Below are 24,239 nucleotides of genomic sequence, written 5' to 3'. Positions count from 1 at the left end.
GCACCCCTGTCAAATCGCCAGGCTCCTCCTGTGAAGAAGAGACAGAGGAAACAGGAGGGATAGCAGACATTAAACAGGTCACATGACAAGAAACATTCCAGGATAGGATAGTATTACTAGACCAATTAATAGAAGGGTTATGGCGCACTAGCCAGGGATGACCCAAAACAACAGGTGTAAAAGGTGAACGAAAAATTAAAAAAGAAATGGTTTCGCTATGATAACCAGAGACAGTGAGGGTTAAAGGCAGCGTCTCACGCTGAATCTTGGGGAGAGAACTACCATCTAAAGCGAACAAGGCCGTGGGCTCCCCTAACTGTCTGAGAGGAATGTCATGTTCCCGAGCCCAGGTCTCGTCCATAAAACAGCCCTCCGCCCCAGAGTCTATCAAGGCACTGCAGGAAGCAGATGAACCGGGCCAGCGGAGATGGTCCGGAAAGGTAGTGCGTGATCCAGAAGGAGAGGCCTGAGTAGTTGCGCTCACCAGTAGCCCTCCTCTTACTGATGAGCTCTGGCTTTTACTGGACATGAGGTGACAAAATGACCAGCGGAGCCGCAGTAGAGACAGAGGCGATTGGTGATTCTCCGTTCCTTCTCCTTGGCCGAGATGCGGATACCCCCCGGCTGCATAGGCTCAGCATCCGAGCCGGCGGAGGAGGGTGGCAGTGATGCGGCAGGTGGCAGTGATGTGGAGAGGGGAGCAACGGAGAACGCGAGCTCCTTTCCACGAGCTCGGCGACGAAGATCAAACCGTCGCTCTATGCGAATAGCGAGAGCTATTAAGGAGTCCAGACTGGAAGGAACCTCCCGGAGAGGATCTCATCCTTAACCTCGACGAGGAGACCCTCCAGAAAACGAGCGAGCAAAGCCGGCTCGTTCCAGTCACTAGAGGCAGCGAGAGTGCGAAACTCAATAGAATAATCCGTTATGGATCGATTCCCCTGACATAGGGAAGACAGGGCCCTGGAAGCCTCCTCCCCAAAAACAGAACGGTCAAAAACCCGTATCATCTCCTCCTTAAAGTCCTGATACTGGTTAATACACTCAGCCCTCGCCTCCCAGATTGCCGTGCCCCACTCACGCGCCCGTCCGGTAAGGAGAGAAATGACGTAGGCGATGCGGGCTGCGCTCCTGGAGTAAGTGTTGGGCTGGAGAGAGAACACCACATCACACTGAGTGAGGAATGAGCGGCACTCAGTGGGCTCCCCAGAGTAACACGGCGGGTTGTTGATCCTGGGCTCCGGAGACTCGGAAACCCTGGAAGTGGGCGGTGGATCGAGGTGGAGTTGGAGAACCTGTCTTGTGAGGTCGGAGACTTGGACGGCCAGGGTCTCAACGGCATGTCGAGCAGCAGACAATTCCTCCTCGTGTCTGCCTAGCATCGCTCCCTGGATCTCGACGGCGGAGTGAAAAGGGTCCGGAGCCGCTGGGTCCATTCTTGGTCTGATTCTTCTGTTATGTACTTGAGTGAAGACCCAAAAGCGGTTTTAACAGAAAACAGAGTTATTTAATGAAAAACAGGAATGGCATAAATCCTCTTCCAACGTAGTCAATGGAACAAAAAGAACGTTAGTATAATGCAGGATGCACCTGCCAGGCGGACTCCGACAGGATAGGACAAGGTGGAAGCAAACGGGACGACAGCTTGCTTCTGGCATCAAAAACACAAACAAGAATCAGACACTGAAAGTAGCAGGAACAGAGAGAGAAATAGAGACCTAATCAGAGGGGGAAGAGAGAACAGGTGGGAAAGAGTGAATGAGCTAGTTAGGGGTGATGTAGAACAGCTGAAGAATGAGAGACAGAGAAGGTAACCTAAAAAGACCAGCAGAGAGAGACAGAGTGAAGAGAAAGGACAGGAACAGACATAACAAGACATGACACAGTGTCCGTTTTCAAAAAGGCTTTGCGGTGAAAGCACCCCATGAGATTATGTTAGGTCAGCACCTCGTCACAGAAGACCATACAGCCATTTTCCAAAAAAGGAGAGGTGTCACAAAAGTCAGAAATAGCATTAAAACTAATCACTAACCTTTGATGATCTTCATCAGATGGCACTCCCAGGACTCCATGTTAGACGATCAATGTGTGTTTTGTTTGCTAAAGTTCATCTTTATGTCTAAATACCTCATTTGAAATTGGCCCATTATGTTCAGAAATGCATTGTCTCAAACAAACATCTGGTGAAATTGCAGAGAGCCACATCAAATTACAGAAATACTCATCATAAACATTGATGAAAGATACAAGAGTTATACATAGGATTAAAGATAAACTTCTTGTTAATCCAGCCGCTGTGTCCGATTTCAAAAAGGCTTCACGGCGAAAGCACACCATGCAATTATTTTAGGTCAGCTCCTAGCCACAGAAAACCATACAGCCATTTTCCAACCAAGGAAAGGTGTCACAAAAGTCAGAAATAGCGTTAAAATTAATCACTTACCTTTGATGATCTTCATCTGATGGCACTCCCAGGTCTCCATGTTAGACAATAAATGTTTGTTTTGTTTGATAAAGTTCATCTTTATGTCCAAATACCTCCATTTGGTTTGCGCGTTTAGTCCAGTAATCCAAATGCACAAAGCGCGGGCACAAAGTCCAGATGAAAAGTGAAAAAAGTTCCATTAAAGTTCGTAGAAACATGTTAAACAATGTATACAATCAATCTTTAGGATGTTTTTATCATAAATCTTCAATAATATTCCAACCGGACAATTCCGTTGTCATTAGAAAGGAAAGAGAATGAGCATCACGCACACGGCCACGCGCGAAACTAAAGGCTTTCAGCCTGACCACTTGTTGAAACAGCTATTATTCGATCCCCTTTCACAATACAAGCCTGAAACAACTTCTAAAGACTGTTGACATCTACTGGAAACATTAGGAAGTGCAATCTGACCACATAGACACAGGATATTGGATAGGCAATCACTTAAAAAAAATTACAAACCTCAGATTTCCCACTTCCTGGTTGGATTCTTCTCAGGTTTTTGCCTGCCATTTGAGTTCTGGTATACTCACAGACATTATTTTAACAGTTTTGGAAACTTAAGAGTGTTTTCTATGTAATTAGATGCATATCCTAGCTTCTGGGCCTGAGTAACAGGCAATTTACTCTGGTCACGCTTTTCATCCAAACTTCCCAATGCTGCCCCCTATCCCAATGAAGTTAAAACCACTTACAATTCAGGCCGTGAGCCGCCAGTTGGGGAAACCCTGCTGTAGTACATTAATTTCCTGGGTTTAGAGAGAGTACTTTTTATGGATCTTAGAACAGTTTGAGTTTGACATAAGTTGACTTTAGACCAACACTAAGCTTCATCCCTCTCCTACATCTCTCTACCTTACTCTTCCCCTCCCACCCTCTCTATATATGTACCCCTCTAAACCCCCCGCCCTCCTTCAGTCATTCTCAGTGAGTGGTCAGAGTGGACCCCCTGCTCTCCGTGTGTGCCCGGCTCCTCCCTGCAGTCCTCCTCCTCTCCACAGGGTGGCGCTGCTGCCCTGGTGTCTGTCCAGCGGCGCTACCGAGCATGTCTGGACCTGGACTCAGGCCAGCCAGTCTCAGGGGAGGAAGAGGGGGCACAGTGTACCGGGGAGCTGGAGGAGGAGAGGCTCTGCCCAGACCCCAATGCATGCAGAGGTGGGTGGTACAGTACACTAAGAATACACTACACTCAGTCAGTACTAAACAACTGGCATGACTCTTGACACTCTGCAGTATGATGATGATGATGATGATGACGATGATTACGATGTTCGTGCTGATGTCATTTCCTGCCCAGACCTGTGCCAGTGGAGTGTGTGGAGTGTGTGGAGTGTGTGTCAGGAGCCGTGCAGCGGTGGGGTCAGACAGCGCCACAGACAGCCCCAGGCCTCCCCTCCAGGACCCCAGTGTCAAAAACAGCAGACCCAGACCAAGAGCTGCAACACTGGCCTCTGTCCAGGTACACTTTAACCCTTTACTGGACATTTTAACTGGTTAACAATGTTCCTATAATGTATGTGCCTAAAACATCTTACAATGTGGTCTCCAAGGAGACAGTACTGATTGACTCCTTTCTTGTGTGATCTAGGCGAGCGCTGTGAGGACAGGGGGCGGGTCTACCAGGCGTCTTGTGCCAATCAGTGTCCCCGGAGCTGCACTGACCTCTGGGAGCATGTGCAGTGTCTGCAGGGAGTCTGTCACCCAGGTAATGGACCTATGACCTCATGCCACTGTGTCCCTTATATCAGTGTGACATACTGGCATACTTTGTGACTTTCAGTGTGCTACCCTAACAAGAAGAGGATATCCATCTGAACCTTTTCTTTCTCCATTTTTATCTTCCGGTTGTTCTCTCTCTCTCTCCTAGGGTGTCGGTGCCCAAAGGGCTGGCTGCTGCAGGGCGGGGACTGTGTTGAGGTGACGGAGTGTCGCTGTGGGGTTCCCATGGGCAACGGCACCCTGGAGATCAGCCCTGCTGAGAAAGTCACACTGGACTGCAACACCTGGTGAGAAACCTGGTTAGGAACCTGGAGGATCTGGACTGCAACACCTGGTTAGGAACCTGGTTAAGAACCTGGTTAGGAACCTGGTTAGGAACCTGTAGGAGCCTCATATCCACACAGCCTCAAAATGATCAACACTAGAAATATCATTATTATAGGCCAAATCTTAATTTATGTGTAACTTTTTTTGTACATATCTCCCACTGACATCAATGGAAGTTGTATGTGTGAGTTACACATGTGGATCTCAAGTTTGAATTTGGCCATCTATCATTACTTTCACATACAAGTTATTGCATACTATATGAGTACGGTTTGGTGCCAGATTTCCCCACAGTCATAATCAGAATATGATAATCTGACATGACCGATGAAGAACTTTAGGTAAAGTGATCTGTTGCATCTTGTATGGCCTATTTCGTGGAGGCATCTCCTCACATTGACAACACCTATTGTTTTAGTCTACCTTAATAGTCTATTGACGCACAGGTGCATCAATCTAAGTAACATAATGCAAAAATATCCCTATCAAAATCTGTCAGTTTAAGCTAGAGATATCTAGTTTGTTTTGCATGGGCTGCGTCTCAATCCACCACATCCGCCTGTGTCAGCCTTCCGCATCTGTGGTGGAAAGTGGCCAAGCTACATCGTGTTTGTCAGACCATGAGACATCCTGAAAATTGTTCTTCTCACAAAAACGTCTCTAGCGTCCGAACGGTTTGGCCTAATATGACCACTCTGTGGAAAGACGAGACTCTCACAAAAACACAGCTGTTCTCTGTTTTGCTCTACGACCCCCACAAGGGTCACGGAACTCGTCTGAAGTTAACCTGGTACCAGTTCAAAAAATATATGGAGGTATGGAGGTAGTTTGGTGCCAACAAAACAAAAGGGGTTAAATCTGTGCCCAAAAGACTATGATATTTCCTGAGCTTTCAAATATCTCCTTTATAGACACTTCAAAATCAAATAGCTATATGATCCATGGTGTGAACATTTTCCATATGCTAGCTTAGTAGAACCCCCGCCAAAAGGCTAAGACTTTTAGAGGTTAATTAACAATCTATCCATCTCTACTCTGTCCCTGTGTGCTCCAGTGTGTGTGAGAATGGCACCCTGGTGTGCACTGACCTGCTGTGTCCCGTCTACGGCCCCTGGGGACAGTGGAGCGCCTGCTCAGAGTCCTGTGGGATGGGACAGAGGATGAGGATACGTCCCTGCAATGACACAGAAGGAGGGCCACCCTGTGCTGAGACGGTCCACACTGAAACATGTGTGCTGCCCCCTTGTCCAGGTCAGTGACATACAATACATGATACCAAATAATATGGCTGGTCCCACACAGATGACCTGAAGATGGTCAACATTTAAACAAGTTGGAGTTGATCTGTTTGTTAGTTTAATAAATTACCATTCTCTCTCTCTCTCGCTCTCTCTCTCTCTCTCTCTCTCTCTCTCTCTCTCTCCCTCCCTCCTTTCCAGCTGGGTGTGTGTTGAGTGAGTGGTTGTCTTGGAGTGAGTGCAGCGCCTCGTGTGGTGGAGGGGTGTCAGTGCGTATCAAGACCGTCTTACAGGAGCCCCAGCCCGGGGGACAGGAGTGTCCTACACCCTTAGAACAACATACTGCCTGTCAAACCAACAGCTGTCTACCAGGTAACACACACAACACCAGGTAACACACACAACACCAGGTAACACACGACACCAGGTAACACTCACGGAACCAGGTAACACACATGACACCAGGTAAAACACACAGCACTAGGTAACACACACGACACCAGTTAACACACACGACACCAGGTAACACACACGACACCAGGTAAAACAGATGACACCAGGTAACACAAAAACTTGAAGTTGAGCATGCTTTTATTTTTGAACTATACAGGTGGAAAGTAGAGACATATATCATCATACATACCTGGTACACTTAATAACTTACTATTAACATATTGAAGCACTGAACTGAAGCGTACTGGTCCTGTGTATTGACATGAAACATGTGTCCCTGTGCAGAGTGTCCATCCAGCCAGGTGTTCAGCCAGTGTGCTGGCTCCTGCCCCTACAGCTGTGAGGACCTCTGGCCAGAGAACCAGTGTGTATCTGGACCCTGTATCCCTGGATGCACCTGTCCCCCAGGCATGGTCAGTACACTCAGGCATGGTCAGTACACTCAGGCATGGTCAGTACACTCAGGCATGGTCAGTACACTCAGGCATGGTCAGTACACTCAGGCATGGTCAGACAGTGACAGTCTGCTTATTGCTGAGTAAGGCACATTTCAATACAATGGGAAAAGATGTTATGTAGTTACCAGGTCAAGAGATGACTGTAAAGGACACTAATCTAATCTAACCACCACGCAACATCTATGTGTCACCTGATCGTCTTCCTTGAGCAGGTGCTGTACAACGGATCATGTGTCCCTCATGATGCGTGTCCCTGTTCTCCGCACTCCCTCCCGGGGACCCTGAACATGACCCTGGATGACCCCGAAGGAGAGGTGGCCTCTGGGACGGTCTTACAACACCAGTGCAACACATGGTAGTCAACACCTCATTATTATTACTCATTATTACAGTTACTTACTAAAGTTTTAAGTATATCTTCAAAACGGTTGTAAAGATAGATTTGCACCCAATCCAATTCCATGATTGGTAGATTTGATTGGGATATGTAGCTAGCCTATTACATGTGTTAAGAAGTCATAGCGGTTGATTGACAGATATACAGTTGAAGTCAGAAGTTTACACAATCCTGAGCCAATTACATTTAAACTCAATTGTTCACAATTCCTGACATTTCATCCTAGTAAAAATTCCCTGTTTTAGGTCAGTTAGGATCACCACTTTATTTTAAGAATGTGAAATGTCAGAATAGTAGGAGAGAGATCATCTTTTATTTCTTTCATCACATTCCCAGTGGGTCAGAAGTGTACATACACTCAATTAGTATTTGGTAGCATTGCCTTTAATTTGTTAAAATTGGATCAAACATTTTGGGTAGCCTTCCACAAGCTTCCCACAATAAGTTGGGTGGATTTTGTCCCATTCCTCCTGACAAAGCTGGTGGAACTGAGTCAGGTTTGTAGGCCTCCTTGCACACACAAGCTTTTCAGTATTTTCTATAGAATTGAGGTCAGAGCTTGTGATGGCCACTCCAGTACCTTGCCTTTGTTGTGTTTACGCCATTTTGCCACAACTTTGGAAGGATGCTTGGGGTCATTGTCCATTTGATAGACCCATTTGCACCCAAGCTTCAACATCCTGACTGATGTATTGAGATGTTGCTTCAACATGTCCACATAATTTTCCTTCCTCATGATGCCATCTATTTTGAGAAGTGCACCAGTCCCTCCTGCAGCAAAGCACCCTCACAACATGATGCTGCCACCCCTGTGCTTCACGGTTGGGATGGTGTTCTTCGGCTTGCAAGCATCCCCCTTTTTGCTTCAAACATAATGATGGTCATTATGACCAAACAGTTGTATTTTTGTTTCATCAGACCAGAGGACATTTCTCCAAAAAGTATGATCTTTGTCCCCATGTGCAGTTGCAAACAGTAGTCTGGCTTTTTTATAGCGGTTTTGGAGCAGTGGCTTCTTCCTTGCTGAGCGGCCTTTCAGGTTGTTGATATAGGACTCATTTTACTGTGAATATTGATACTTTTGTACCTGTTTCCTCCAGCATCTTCACAAGGTCCTTTGCTGTTGATCTGGGATTGATTTGCACTTTTCGCAGTATGTTCATCTCTATGAGAAAGAACGCGTCTCCTTCCTGAGCGGTATGATGGCTGCGTGGTCCGATGGTGTTTATACCTGCGTACTATTGTTTGTACAGATGAATGTGGTACCTTCAGATGTTTGGAAATTGCTCCCAAGGATGAAGCAGACTTGTGGAGGCACTGAGTTTGAAGGCCTTGAAATACTTCCACATGTACACCTCCATTTGACTCAAATGTTGTCAATTAGCCTACCAGAAGCTTCTAAAGCCATTACATCATTTTCTGGAATTTTCCAAGCTGTTTAATGGCACAGTCAAATTAGTGTATGTAAACTTCTGACCCACTGGAATTGTGATGCAGTGAAATAATCTGTCTGGAACAATTGTTGGAAAAATTACTTGTCATGCACAAAGTAGATGTCCTAACCGACTTGCCAAAACTATAGTTTGTTGACAAGACATTTGTGTAGTGGTTGAAAAACGAGTTTAACCTCTAGCGTCGAGCAATCCCGTATCCGGGAGCGTAATCATAGCCTCATAGCTCATTGGCATAACGCAACGTTAACTATTCATGAAAATCGCAAATGAAATTAAATAAATTATATTGGCTCACAAGCTTAGCCTTTTGTTAACAACACTGTCATCTCAGATTTTCAAAATATGCTTTTCAACCATAGCTACACAAGCATTTGTGTAAGAGTATTGATAGCTAGCATAGCATTAAGCCTAGCATTCAGCAGGCAACATTTTCACAAAAACAAGAAAAGCATTCAAATAAAATCATTTACCTTTGAAGAACTTCAGATATTTTCAATGAGGAGACTCTCAGTTAGATAGCAAATGTTCAGTTTTTCCAAAAAGATTATTTGTGTAGGAGAAATCGCTCCATTTTGTTCATCACGTTTGGCTAAGAAAAAAGCCCGAAAATTCAGTCATTACAACGCCAAACTTTTTTCCAAATTAACTCCATAATGTCGACAGAAACATGGCAAACGTTGTTTAGAATCAATCCTCAAGGTGTCTTTCACATATCTATTCGATGATAAATCATTCGTGGCAGTTGCCTTTCTCCTCCGAACTAAATGGAAAAGTGGACGCAGCTGGAGATTGCGCAATAATTTCGACGGAGGACACCAAGCGGACACCTGGTAAATGTAGTCTCTTATGGTCAATCTTCCAATGATATGCCTAGAAATACGTCACAATGCTGCAGACACCTTGGGGAAATGACAGAAAGTGTAGGCTCATTCCTGGCGCATTCACAGCCATATAAGGAGAATTTGGAACACAGCGCATTCAAAATCTGGGGCATTTCCTATATGAAATTTCATCTTGGTTTCGCCTGTAGTATTAGTTCTGTGGCACTCACAGACAATATCTTTGCGGTTTTGGAAACGTCAGAGTGTTTTCTTTCCAATGCTGTCAATTATATGCATAGTCGAGCATCTTTTCATGACAAAATATCTTGTTTAAAACGGGAACGTTTTTTTATCCAAAAATTTAAAAAGCGCCCCCTATATCGAAGAAGTTAAATGACTCCAACCTTAGTGTATGTAAACTTCTGACTTCAACTGTACAGTACCTAGACCTGAAATACTGTACAGTATTACACATCTTTGGAATGTAACTGATCGTCTCGGCACCCAAAACCAGATCTTGCGTACGTGCTGGCCAGCTACATTTATGTACAGTATTTATGTCTGTCACATGAGACTATGTAATGGAGAGACTGTCAGATTCAGACATGAGTTAAGTAATTTCATCTTTCAGCCCAGGGTTTTGATACACAGCTAAAAGCCTGAGGGACTGAGAGGCATGATTGTTTGATTAACTGCCTCTTTGTGATTCTCATCTTTGGATCCTAATGTGTCAGGTATTTATCAATCCCTTTCTCCCTCTCTTCCTAAGTGTTTGTCAAGGAGGAGTATTCAATTGTACTGAGGACCCATGTAATGGTGAGTGTAGCTCTTCAACCATGTTTAAGTAGCTGTGTACAGTGTTGACCTGATACAGAAGCCAGTGCGTGTAGGAAACTAGAAATCTGCTCTGCCAGCACGTGCCAGCATGTGGCATATGATAACTCTGTAGTTTCCCACTGTAGCAAAACTATCAAATTAAATGATATGTCCCCTACTAGACTATCAACTACCGACTATCACCAAAGGATTTCAGTGCCCGAATCCCTCTGTGAAATGAACCTCTTTTATAATGGACAGTATGTGTCAGACCAAACATATCTTTCCCTCCTCTTGCTTTCTTTCTCGCACACTTTCTCTTCCTCTATGCCTCTCTCTGCCTCCATCACTCCTTCACATGCTTCTCTTCCTCCATGCATGTCTCCAGTTGACTGTGAGTGGGGTAGTTGGTCAGAGTGGAGTCAGTGCTCAGTGAGCTGTGGTTCTGGCCAGCGGAACTCCAGGCGGACCGTCTTCCAGCCTCAGCAATACAAGGGGGCAGAGTGTGAGGGCCCGGCCCAGCGTACGGCGCTATGCAGGGCCCCTGATTGTGGTGAGTGTCTGAGGTCTAGTATGTAGGCCCTAAGTGAGAGACTGGGGCTGCATTTCATTCTAGGGCAGTGTTTTCCAACCCAGTCCTCTGGGACCCCTATTCGTTGCGCATAAAGGTAACTGCCAAAATAAAGGAAACCCCAACATAAAGTGTCTTAATAGGGGGTTGGGCCACCACAGGCCGCCAGAACAGCTTCAATGAGCCTCGGCATAGATTCAGCAAGTGTCTGGAACTCTCCTATAAGTGTTCAATTGGGTTGAGATCTGGTGACTGAGACACACACACACTTTAAACCCCCTATTCTCCTTTCAGACACCTCTTTCAAAGTCACTGAGATCTCTTCTAGCCATGGTAGCTAGAATAATGGGCAACGAGGCATTTTTAGACATGACCCTAAGCATGATGGGATGTTAATTTATTAACTCAGGAACCACACCTGTGTGGAAGCCCCTGCTTTCAATATACGTTGTATCCCTCATTTACTGAAGTGTTTTCTTTATTTTGGCAGTTACATTTATTTCTTCTGATGCAGCACAAACACCACTTGATGTTAAGTTGATCTGTTGAATCAGGTGAGTAGGAGCTATAATTAAACAATGTTACTGTCTCCCCCTCTCCTATTTCTTGTTTTTCCTACAACTCTCACTACTTACCCCTGCCCCTCCCCCTGTAGCATGTCCTGATGGAGAGAGATGGAGGAAGAGTGTATCGGAGGCTCTGTCTGTGTGTGAGAGGAGCTGTGGAGAGATCTACCTGACCTCCCCACTCAACTGCAGCGCCACCCAGGGGTGTATGTGTAAGGAGGGGCTCTACAGAAACGCAGAGGGCCTGTGTGTGATCCCCGCACTCTGCCCGTGTGAGGACCAGGGGGTGCTGAGAGAGGTACACACACAGACAAACAAACAAACTAGTATGTTTATGTACACTTACATACACCCACAAAGTTACATCAAAGAGTATAATTATATGCACCTATGCATATAAACAGACACCAGACACACACACACACCAGAAACACACACACACACACACACACACACACACCAGACACACACAACTAAAGGGCCCAACATAAACTCCTATCCCTCCTGCACTACAGATTGTACCTCATTGTCTTTCCTCCATTGGACTCTCACTCACATCCTTCCATTCCATGTCTGTTTACCTGCACTCCTTTCAATGCCTTTGTGTGTTCATACATAAAGGAGGGCTAAGTAATGATGATGGATTGTGTGAGTCTGTGTTTTGTGTTTTGTGTTTTGTGTGTGTGTGTGTGTGTGTGTGTGTGTGTGTGTGTGTGTGTGTGTGTGTGTGTGTGTGTGTGTGTGTGTGTGTGTGTGTGTGTGTGTGTGTGTGTGTGTGTGTGTGTGTGTGTGTGTGGGGATGAGTAACGATGACGGACATGCCCCCTGGGCCACATTAAAGTACAATGGCCCACTATCAATAACGCAGGGAACTGTTGAAAGCTATTATAGTGCTACAGAAATTAACCACCTCTTTAAAGACGCATAATAGGAATATTTAATGAGAATATATTATAGGAAGGATTAATCATGTGATGACAGGGGGTCGGTTTCTCCTCTTCCTCTTTAGTTGTCGTGAATAATGTCCATGAAGATCTTGTAGAGCTCTAGAAGTGTCTTCTCTTGTCCTTATAGTCCCATAAACTCTCTTGGAGTGTGTCTCAAATGGCACCCTATTCCCTATGTCGTGTAGTCCTCATATGGCTCTGGTATAAAGTAGTGCACTATATAGAGAATAGGGTGCCATTTGGGATGCATTATAGACCTCAGGTTTCTCTACTACAGTACAGTAGACCTGGGTTATAATCAGCCACCTCAATCATTAGTGGCAATAGCACTGTAATAGCCACTGCAAATGCAGTATATTTATTGTTGGTGTGTGTGTGCTTGTGCATGCGTGTGCGTGTATGCATGCATGCTTTTATGCGTGTGTGTGTGTTTGTGTGTGTGCGTGCATACGTGTATGTGTCTCACAGGCTAGCTCTGAATGGGAGGAGGGCTGCTTGGTGTGCCGCTGTGTGAACGGGCAGAAGTGGTGCCAATCAGGATGCCCACTGCTGCAGTGTGAAGAGGTGAGAGATAAGAAACAGCACTTTACGGACATCTCAGTTATTCTTACAGCTGGAGAAATTCACAGAAAACACCAGAAGTTTTGGGGGGTTGTGTGAGTTAAAGCCCAGAGCTAAATAGATATGAAAGTACTTAAACAAAGTAGTCAATATTTTTCCCTTTCTCAGTTGACTGTTCTCATGCCCTTTAAATAACTGGGTTCACCCTCTCCTCCAGATTAAGAGGCTATCGCTAGTTGGCTATCAATAGATACCTGTCCTTGAAATAACTGGTTTCACCCTCCATTTTGCCCCTCCCTTTTTTAAGTAGCTACAAAAATAACACTTACCTCCCCTTTGTTTCAATATTTTTGTTTGAGTTTTGCTTATTTTTTTGTTGTGCAAGACAAAACATAACATGCCACCTGGTGGCAGACAAGGCACATAACATCTATGAACAACAAATTCAAAGAATAAAAGATGAAACAATACTAACAAACAATTCACAAAAGCACAAAGGTCAATAATAGTGATATTGTCAGTTTGCCCCTTTGCGACACCGGCAAAGTTGTGATGTGAGCTTTGGCAAGGAAAATTAAACAAAATGGGTGCATCTATCAGACCTGCATCTACCCTTTACAAGAAAACTCCACCCAAAAGCTATCTTTTGGTATTGGTTTCATTAGTCCATTGTTGATATACTGTAGTCCCTAAATGTTTTTCATGTCAGCGATCAAGTTTTCAAGATACTGTATATAACTGCAAAACGCAGCATCATATGATGCAAAATGCATCATTACCATCTGTATTTCTGTATTTTGAAAGTTATATATCTTCAATACTCACTGACATGTAAAACATTTTGGGACTATATCAATGGACTAAAGAAACAAGTACCAAAAGATTTTGGGTGGAGTTTTCCTTTAAATAACTGGGGATCACGCTTACCTCCACTTTAGATAACCAAGGCTCCCACTTACCTCCCCTTTAAGTGGCTGAGCTCAAGTTCAGCCTCCCTGGGGCCGGGGCAGGCCTGGAGCAGTGCATTGTGGGGGGCGTGGTGATGCACTTGCTCCTGTCAGCAGACCCCTCCTGGAAGATGATTTATTCCTGGAACAGCTTTATTCTATTCTCAGAGCGAGACATGATGGGGACTCAATTAGTAAGCTAAGATAGTGACAAGTCTTTTCTCCTTTTCCTACCCTCTTGTCTGCCCTTGGCCCTCTCCTCCCATCCCCTTTCATCCTCTCCTTTCCTCCCATCCATTCTCTTCTCCCCTCTCCTCTCCTCCTCTCCTATCCTCTTATATCAGGGGCAAGTGAAAGTGGAGGAACCAGGCAGCTGCTGCCCAGTTTGCAGGAAGGAGTTCCCTGGTAAGAGTTCAACATAATCAATGCTTAGTCCTTCTCTTCCTGTATTTATACAAATGTTTAGTGTGAAACATAGTGCTTTAGGTCCTAAATTGTCCACAAGGCATGTACAATAAGACAGCATTTATCTCTTTCAATGTTGTATAATGGCACAGTTGGTGAGGGGGCATTGAAAGTCAATGTGCCTTTGGAGCTCTCTCTCTCTCTCTAGAGCTCGCTCTTTCATTCATTAACTCAAAACAAAACCCTCTTTTATTTTCTCAACTCCCCATGCTGCCCCCATCATTATCCTCTTCCTCCACCGCTCCTCTTAATCTCCCGCTCTCCCTTTATCTCCCTGCCCTGTCCTATTTCCTCCTCTCATCTTACCAGGGGAGCCCGTAGCGGAGTGTCGCCGTCACACGGAGGTCAGGAACATCACTAAGGGAGACTGTCGTCTTGACAACGTGGAAGTCAGCTACTGTAGAGGGCGCTGTTTGTCCAAAATTGACGTCATTTTGGAGGTTTGCTGATGTCGCCGGCTTTCACCCACTCTTATGCACTGGGCTGGGATGCAGTGTTGCAGACAGAAATGTAATATGTAGAGTGGACCTGATTCCATATCCTGTAAGATAGAGAAGAACCATGTCTATTCTACAATACATTTCTATGGGAATTTTCTGTAATGTTGCAATAGTCCCCATTTGTGTGCTTTTTTCACCAGTTAAATGTAGAGGTATTGGCACTTCATCCAGAACAGAGAGATCCTAGACCAATCATCCCAGTGATTTTTTGTTTTACTCTTAAACTCCTGTGGTAGAAAAATAATGTAATGGCATCACTGTGAAAATGTGAGCAAGTAAAAACAAACATGATCTCAGCTAAATGTTTCACTACCTTCCGTTACCATGGTAGCAAAAATAGCTGGTGATTGGTGTCAGTTTCAGACTCGAACTCTCACCTCTCTCACGCGTGTGCACCCTTCCTTTCTCTACCTCTCTGTCCCTCTCTTTCTCCTCCTTTTCCCCTCCTTCCCTCTCTCAGGAGCCTTACCTCCTGTCGCTGTGTGACTGCTGCAGCTACCGGTTGGACCCTGAGAGCCCCGTGCGCTTCCTTAGCCTCCTGTGTGACAGTGGGGAGAGTGAGCCCGTCGTCCTGCCTGTCATACACAGCTGTGAGTGCACCAGCTGCCAAGGTGGGTAGAGTACACTCTGACGCAAACATTGACCCCTGCTTATCACCTCATCAGTAGCCTCTTTAAACCTCCCCCACACCGACAGACAAATGTATAGCCTACAGTACATGACCAGACACGCACAGACACACAAGCTGATGTGCACACACAAACGAACATACATGTGCAAACAAACACATGCTTGCTCACTCACACACACACACACACACGCACGCACGCACGCACGCACACACCCACAAACACAAACAGCCCTCCACACTCTCTCCCACCCACCCACTTCCTGCCAGCGCCCATGCTGTTAGTCATGCTGTCTATCAGCCCATCACGCCCAACTGTCATGGCCACTCTCTCTGTCACTCATACCCAGTTGCAGTCCCACTGTCCCTCACTGTCTCTTCCGCTCTTTGTCATTCTCCATTAATGCACTTTAAACGCCATGATGACTGCATCCCCACACTGAACGTACTGTATGTTTACGTTTCCCAACATGCATAATTCAATCAGGACCCCAGTTACAACAACCAAATATTGTAGTTATCCATAATCAACCTGGCTGATTGCATTAGCTAATTTGATATTTATATCACAAGGCAATTTAAAGCGCTCAGATTCTTCAATAATATAGTTTGGATGGCATTGTCTGCTGACAGATTTTTTTATTGGGCAATTCCATGTTTAACATGTGTAATAAAATAATGTATATAATACATTCTCAGTGAAGACTACATTTCACCCTACCCCTTTTTCTCCCCAATTTCATGGTATCCAATTGGTAGTTACAGTCTTGTTCCATCGCTGCAACTCCCGTACGGACTCGGGAGAGGCGAAGGTCGAGAGCCATGCGTCCTCTGAAACCCGACCCTGCCAAGCCACACCGCTTCTTGACACACTGCTGTCTGAACCCGGAAGCCAGCCGCACTAATGTGTCGGAGGAAACACTGTGTCAGCGTGCATGTGCCATGCCCGCCATAGTAGTCGCTAGAGCTAGATGGGACAAGGATATCCCGGCCGGCCAAACCCTCCCCTAACCTAGACGATGCTGGGCCAATTGTGTGTCGCCTCATGGGTCTCCCTGTTGCGGCCGGCTGCGACACAACCTGGGATCGAACCCGGATCTGTTGTGAAGCCACAAGCACTGCGATGCAGTGCCTTACATGCTGACCACACTGCATCGCACGCATGTTTATTTTGTCCACCCACACCAGACACGATCAGGACATGTATTTTGAAATATCAAAACGAACTCTGAACCAACTATAATGATTTGGGGACAGATCGAAAAGCATTAAACATTTATGGAAATTTAGCCAGCTAGCTTGCTGTTGCTAGCTTGCTGTTGTTCTGGGATATTAACATTGGGTTGTTATTTTAACTGATGTACACAAGGTCCTCTATTCCGAAAATGTATCTACAGATAAAAAGGTAAACCGAGTTTGTTTCCGGTAATCTCTCCTCCCTCAGGCTTCTTCTTCTTCTTTGGACTTTATATGGCGATTGACAACACACTTTAAGGTGCATTATCACCACCAACTGGACTGGAGTGTGGACCTCAGTCCATCTTTCAATCACCCACGTGGGTATATGCTCCTGAAAACCAATGAGGAGATGGGAGAGGCGGGACTTTTTACATCTGCCGATGTCACAAAACGCTATACAGAAACCCAGCCTAAAACACCAAACTGCAAGCAATGCAGATGTAGAAGCACGATATATGATAATTTGGCATTGTTATTACAAAGCAATTATCTTCAATACCTCTTATTTCATGGGTGTGTTTGCATTCTTTTCATACACAGGGGGAGATCTGTCCAGACGCTGAGTGTGTGTGTATAGGCCAAGTGATGTGTGTATGCAGAGGGACAGACAGACAGACGGGTGGACAGACCAGGTGTCATGATTTCCTGTGGTCCATAGTCATTATATGACTAGATCAACTATCATAGAGTGCCTTCTGAAACTCTCAAATCCTTTACACTGTATCAACAATCATAGAGTGCCTTCTGAAACTCTCAGATCCTTTGCACTGTACAGTGTTTTGCTACTTTTCTAATAAATCACTAGTGGTTTTTATTAAAACATTTCTGTTTCAATGTATTATTCTGTAAAATATATATATTTAAAGATGATGTAATATTATGTTTGCTGCTGAATGTGACATCTATACCAGTAGATTTGGTAAATATATGCACATATCCTTTGCATGTCTCTATAAAGATTGGCGTGTAATATTTAAACAAGAGGTCTCACAGAGAAAGAGAGAGAGAGAAAGCGTTTCACAACGGAAGGCAGGCTGGAAGAGCTCACTGGGGGACGCTTACACGAGACTACCGCGTGACTGTGTCCTCTATCCTGACTAAATAAGGGAGTTGGAACGAGAGGGAGGAAGCTCGCAGCCCCGCGGAGCGCAATTGATCCCCCTCCACTTCACATTACCGCCTTAATAATAAAAAAAACATTCAAGTCTATCAGGACAGCATGTGTTATTGTGTGTTTCTTGTTGTATTTAGTTAAGAGGATACTGTGTATCGGTTGGGAGAGTTGAGCTTCATGCTGTAAAATAACATCAAAGTGGATCAGACTGTACTAGCAAAATGCATGCTGCACGCGGAGCGCGCCCTTTGTCTATCTCGCACTTGTGACGAAAGGGGAACCCCACATCCAGTGCTCTTGCATAGGCAGTGACGTGTCTTCTGGTCTGAAGCCTCCTCATTATGAGACAATTGAGGGTGAAGCCCCAGCATCCTTCCATGAAATGAACAAAGCGCACAGTCTCAAAAAAGCGCATTTTGTCAAAGAGGTGAGTCAACGCATTGGATTTTCGATTGCAATTTCACCTTTAATATGGAATGAGACTCACAGCCTCACAATGAATAACGACTGTGGTGTGTGTGCCAGTTCGGTTAAAACCTTAGCCCACGCATTGATGTCATGTGGGTTAGCCTACACCTGTGAATATAAATGCAGCTGCACCTGTGTGGACTGTCACAGACACCTAACCGTTTGACAGCAGAGGCAGCTGTTTGTATTAGCCTATTTTAAACCAGATGTTGTTCGCTCTCTGTAGTTACAGCAGGCAGTTCTTCAGAATAGTCGCATCTCTTTCCCTTTGTTAATTCGCCTGCGCTGCTTCTATGCCAGATGGGCTGAATTAATGCAGGATATTTATATTATTGACCACATAATTATCAAAATTATGATTATATGTAATGGCTGACGAGGTTGTGCTTTGTATTGTCCGCCAATATTTCAACAGTTCTATTTGCCGAAGACGAAGGGTTAAAGAGGCGCAGTCGCCACCACTGGTAAGAAGAAGTCATCAATGTTGAGCGCACAGACCACTCTCCTCCAGAGCGATCACATCTCAACGAACTATTACGGACGTTTCCCTACGTTTTCTTCAACGAGACTACTGGTTTCTCTCTGTTGCTTCCATCGGGTGCACGGAAACAGGGAAAAATAAGGCCAGGAGGAGGGAAAAAAGGACGCAACTATGGCAAAACCAAGGTTCCTTGGCAGGCTGACCGACTCCCCCTCCCCAGAGTCTGCAATGACAAATGACAAGAAGTAACCTCTCGTCTTGCAATTCACCTGAGAGGATATCATTTTTGACAGTTCAAGGGACGTAAACAAACACGGGCTCCTCTCCTTGGAAACTGGAAACTGTCTCGCGAACCCCCCCAAATAAAGTGGACGCTCATTTCTAGAACGCTACTTTTCACTTAAAGGACTGTCCACTTGGTCCATCTTATGAAGTTACAAAAACGTAGGTCGGGGATTACAGTATTTATTATTCTATGACGAGGGCACAGTGAATGTCGTCCTTTTGTCGGGACTCATCGACGTAGAGGTCAGCATCGGCGACAGAAAGTCCAATAACTCCAGTGGAATAGCGTTCAGCAAAGATGCCAGTCCGAAGGGGTCACGTGGCACCACAGAATACTTTCCTCGATACCATCATTAGGAAATTCGATAGTCAAAGTAAGTGGTTTGATTATTGCATACATTTTATTATTTGAGTCCAATAATCAGTTCGTGCCTATTAGCCTATGAATACATAGCCTAAACAAATTGGATGACAACCTTCGGTAACATAAGCCTACCACATTAATTTTTCTTTGCATGGTAAGAAAAAGGTGTCATGCTCTTTTGCGGACAAATATGATGCAAATAATATTGCGTCATTTATTCTCTTGAGAATAGTGATAGGGATACACTCTGGAGCTTGAGGATGTGCACATGTTATGAGGACTTCTTTATGAGAGCAGACTGAAAATTAAAACATAACCAATTATGCTGGTATCACATTATTGAGTGAAGTTAATAAACACAATGTTGAAAAATACAGCTTGCCTGTACATGCTTAAAATGGAATGAAAATAATCACCTCAGCACCATAGATTAAATTGACCATATTGTAAAACAAAGTCCAATCACTTCAAACTAAATTATTTTGACAACTTAAATTTTTGTTTTGCATTTTTTATGCTGTTGGAAGGTGACATGATATGTTATAAACATATATTTGTGGATGTTTTGTACATTCATCTTGCATACTGTATGTACATACTGTATGTACATACTGCATACTGTATGTACATATCGAGCAATGCCAAGAAGACGACTGACCAATCACATTGAATGTAGGAGATAGCCAAGTCCTAGAGTTTACACTTTCACACTGTGCGTACAGTTCAGTCACAGTCTCAAATCCTGCTGAGATGAAAGTATTTGGTCTCTCACGATTAAATGGAATCTGTTAATGATCAACAATTGTGCTCACAAAACAAGGCCCATATTTATTGTTTTAAAGCTGCAATATGTAACTTTTTGTGCGACCCGACAAAATTCATGTAGAAATGTTAGTTATAGATCTGTCATTCTCACTAGCTAGGTTTCCATCCAATTGGAGATGGATTTTTATGGGAATATTCTAAAATATGTGTAAAGAAAATGTAGCATTTTCCCACCAGTGGTGTGTTTCCACCAAACAGACTTGTTGTGGATACAGTGCGTGATGAATAGTGCATACAAAATGTACTTTTTCGCTTAAGCTTTCATATACTGAAGAACATTTTTAAACTCAATGTGTTTCCATTTGTCACAAAAACTGTTGTGTTAAATAACAAATGTGGGTAGGCCTTGCGGGTAGTAGGCTAGTCTACATGATGAGATTATTATGGATAAGAATATTTTTATTTGTCAAACGGCAGTCAAGCATCGATCATCATGTCAACAGAATCAGACCCTTGATATTTATTGGAAAGGAGTATCAATATCACCGTGCACTTTCACCAACCATCTGTCGGGTCTTTGGCTATGTCGGATTAAGTGATATGACATGCTATTCTATAAAATAATTTATCCGTAATTAATATCACCTGATTGAGCTAGTCATGTAAATGTAATTAACTAGAGAGCCGGGCACCACAAAATAATATTTATAGAGCTGTTATCTTCCGAATAAACTCTTAAAGACCTAGTAATATTTTACATCCATAGCAGTCGATATCAATAGTCACCTCAATTCAGTCTCATCTGAAAGTTGTAAATTATTTTATCTGCAAGAACCCTGGCTAACAATTTGAATCAGTAATACAAAATCGGGTTTAAGTATTTTACTAAATACCTAACTAATCACACATAATTCACATACACACAATTAATCATAACTTGATTACAAATTACGTCATTAAGGAAAACGTCCCTAGCGGGCGGAACAGATATGACAGCTTGTTACACAACGGAAAAGGGGCTGGGTTGAGTGAAAGAGCAGGAAGACTGAGGGACACAGGGAGAAGCTGTGCTATCGTAAATACAGTATCTTATGCATTCAAAATTACCACCCATTTGGAAAAGGAAAATGCAATAAATATTTACTCTGAGCTGCGCTTCAGTAGGTTGGTGGTAGATGGAAGGCCGTGTTGCCAAAACAAGTCCTTTGTCCTTTGAAGAATGTCTCTGCTGGTCAATTGGATACGTTGTAGTAACGTCGTTGAGTGACAGATGGGATACTCTGTCTGTTCCTTCCTAACCTTCGTTTGCAGCTGCTTTTGCTAACTCAACGGCTAGGAGGTATCACTTCTGTAGTGAATAAGAGTTCAAAAGTTCATACCATTCGCAACCAAAGCTCATGCTGATGTTTGCTTCGTTCTGTAGTTATTATCTGAACCATTCTGACATAGGACCGTCGTCCCCATATCCTCAGAACAGGAAGTTATGTTGTCGTCAAGGCTTTATATAGGAAGGGAGAAGAGGGCGTGTTTGAAAAGTTTTATAGCCCATGTCCCTTCACAGAGGCGGGCCACTGATTGAGCAGAGCCCTTACCTTATGAAAACCCAAATCTCTCATTTTAGAAGCTAAAATCACATTTCATCCCATCACAAATAATTTCATATTCAAACATTTCAATTGAACAACAATTCCATGCGAATCCGAGAACTCTAATGTGTAGACTTTCCACTGTAGAGTTTATGTCATCTTATCATTGATGAGAATGTCTCAGATGACAACAGAACTGACATCATATTCATTAAGTACCACTGCATATGTTCAATTGTTCGTATTACCAGAATATAGTTCATTTCCCCCACCTACTGATGTTCCCAGAATCTCTATGTTAACCAAAGGTTTTTTAAATGTAACCTTAGTAGGGAAGAGAGAGGAAAAAGGGGGGAAGACACATGATACATCATAAGTTATTTCATCTATAGCCTAGTAAACTGTATGCCTTCCTGAGTCATAGAGGGAGGACCACACACCATATCATCGAAGTTTACTTCGATATCATGGTTATTATATAAATGTTTACACATAAAGACGTTTCCACCACCATTTTTTTGCATAATTAATTTTACAGATACAAACAAATGATCTGTCTGCATTTACAAAATTGTAACGAAACTTCCTGTTTCCATTTCAGCTGATTTTTTTCACGGTATAACTTTTTTATACGTATGAAAGCAAGTCTAAGAAGTTGTAGATCTGTTCTATGTGCACTATTTCTATGCTTACTGTTCTTAAGTGTTGTTTTTGTGTCTCGTACTTCCGGTTTTGTACACCAGCTTCAAACAGATGAAAATACAATATTTTGGGTTATTGAAAATATATTTCATGACAGTTTAGATGGTACAATGATTCCAAATACTAACTTGCTTGTTTTGTCACATAAACTGAAATTTAGACGATCTATTACAATTTTAGCAACCAGGAAATGGCAGAGTAATTTCTGCATTTTGCTAATTTAATAGTTGACTGTTTTAATTTAAAAAGTAAACATGTAACCTGTTTGGAGCCATGAGCTTCCTGACCCTTGATGTCTTTATTTCAGTTTTGCAAAGTTTTGACAAGCTTCAATGGACCTCAATGGCCTGCTGTGCTATCTTTGATGCAAATGGCCAAGTTTATCCATTTCTAAATTGACTTGCTTCCCAAGCATGGCTGATGGAGAGGTGGTAAACGCTGGTGTCACGAACAGTCACCACAGCACTGCCTTAGGGAAATTCACTTTAATCAGGGCAGAGAGAGAGAGAGAGAATTTGAATACAAATCGGATGTGAGTCAGAGGAGTAAAAAGTGAACAGGAATCAACAATCAGCATCTAGCACCTCTGGCCTCAGCAAGAGCAGCCTGATGGTGTTGTCCACTCAGCCACAAACCACCTAGCCTTGTATGCCTCTTTTCTTGGTGCTCCTACATAGTGTCCTCCTCCTCATACACTTGACTGAAAAGGACAAATCGGGTGCAGAGAATAGACCAATAAGCAGGATTTTATCATAGGGAACACTTTCTAAATTTACAGTTGCCCTTGAACCTTACAAAAGGATGAATACATGCCTTTTGTATTACAGTAGCCTATGACTAATTCCAGTGAAGCGCATAGTAATATTCTCAGTCTGCATGCACCCAGAGCCCTGTTTGCACACGACTGGTGCCCACTAAAGGGGATTCATTAACATTTTCTTCCTATGGTGCATTGACAGTTTTCCATGCCAATAGTTGCTAGGCATGGATAACTCACTAGATTACTGAAAAACGAATGATCCCTAGGCACCTCAAGGAGCTGCTGCATGTTCCTAAAGCTTACCATTATCTTGGTCAATGTTGACTTTTGTTATTGTTTGTACTTTTCTCCTTAAGCATATCTGTGCTATTATGAATTGGTTTTACACAGTTTTCTCAGGCAAAGCAAAGCATGAGGTTTTGATTTCAGTTTGTTTTATTATGTTATGGATTACCACCGCTATGCGTTCTTTTACACTGAGTGTACAAAACATTAAGAACACCTGCTCTTTCCATGACATGCAGTGAGTACCAAAAGTATTGGGACAGTAATGTTGTTTTGGCTCTGTACTCCAGCACTTTGGATTTGAAATGATACAATGACTATGAGGTTAAAGTGCAGACTGTCAGCTTTAATTTTAGGGTATTTTCATCCATATTTGTTTGATTTTGTAAAATTGAACCTTTATTTAACTAGGCAAGTCAGTTAAGAACAAAATCTTAGTTACAATGACGGCCTACCCGGCCAAACCTGGATGGCGCTGGGAAAATTGTGCACCGCCCTATAGGACTCCCTATCACAGCCGGATGTGATACAGCCTGTACTCAAACCAGGAACTGTAGTGACCCTTCTTGCACTGAGATGCAGTGCCTTAGACCGCTGAGCCACTCGGGATCCCATATCACTTTTTTTAATATTGTCCCCCTATTTTAGGGGACCAACAGTATTGGGGCAAATTCACTTACACTACCGGTCAAACTTACACCTACACTTACACCTACTCATTCAAGGGTTATTCTTTATTTGTACTATTTTATACACTGTAGAATAATAGTGAAGACATCAAAACTATTAAATAACACATATGGAATCATGTAGTAACCCAAAAAGTGTTAAACA

The 24,239-nt window shown here is 43.6% G+C and overlaps 1 protein-coding gene across 1 annotated transcript in view; it reads left to right on the top strand.

Moving 5' to 3' along the window:
- sspo (SCO-spondin) overlaps positions 1–17,794 on the top strand; it is an 83,400-nt gene extending 65,606 nt beyond the window's left edge. Inside the window, 16 exon segments of the mRNA XM_064941019.1 lie at positions 3,407–3,643; positions 3,786–3,947; positions 4,077–4,193; positions 4,356–4,494; positions 5,589–5,785; positions 5,974–6,144; positions 6,511–6,638; positions 6,896–7,038; positions 10,125–10,171; positions 10,560–10,724; positions 11,398–11,606; positions 12,724–12,819; positions 14,108–14,168; positions 14,538–14,668; positions 15,189–15,339; positions 17,136–17,794. Coding sequence (XP_064797091.1) covers positions 3,407–3,643; positions 3,786–3,947; positions 4,077–4,193; positions 4,356–4,494; positions 5,589–5,785; positions 5,974–6,144; positions 6,511–6,638; positions 6,896–7,038; positions 10,125–10,171; positions 10,560–10,724; positions 11,398–11,606; positions 12,724–12,819; positions 14,108–14,168; positions 14,538–14,668; positions 15,189–15,339; positions 17,136–17,158 — 2,177 coding nt within the window. The 3' untranslated portion in view covers positions 17,159–17,794.
- Positions 17,795–24,239: the final 6,445 nt, after the last annotated feature.

The sequence above is a fragment of the Oncorhynchus masou genome, chromosome 28 (genome assembly GCF_036934945.1).
Source record: "Oncorhynchus masou masou isolate Uvic2021 chromosome 28, UVic_Omas_1.1, whole genome shotgun sequence".
Classification (NCBI taxonomy): domain Eukaryota; kingdom Metazoa; phylum Chordata; class Actinopteri; order Salmoniformes; family Salmonidae; genus Oncorhynchus; species Oncorhynchus masou.
Note: the sequence above shows the minus strand (reverse complement) of the source record. Positions and strands in the feature narration are given on the sequence as shown.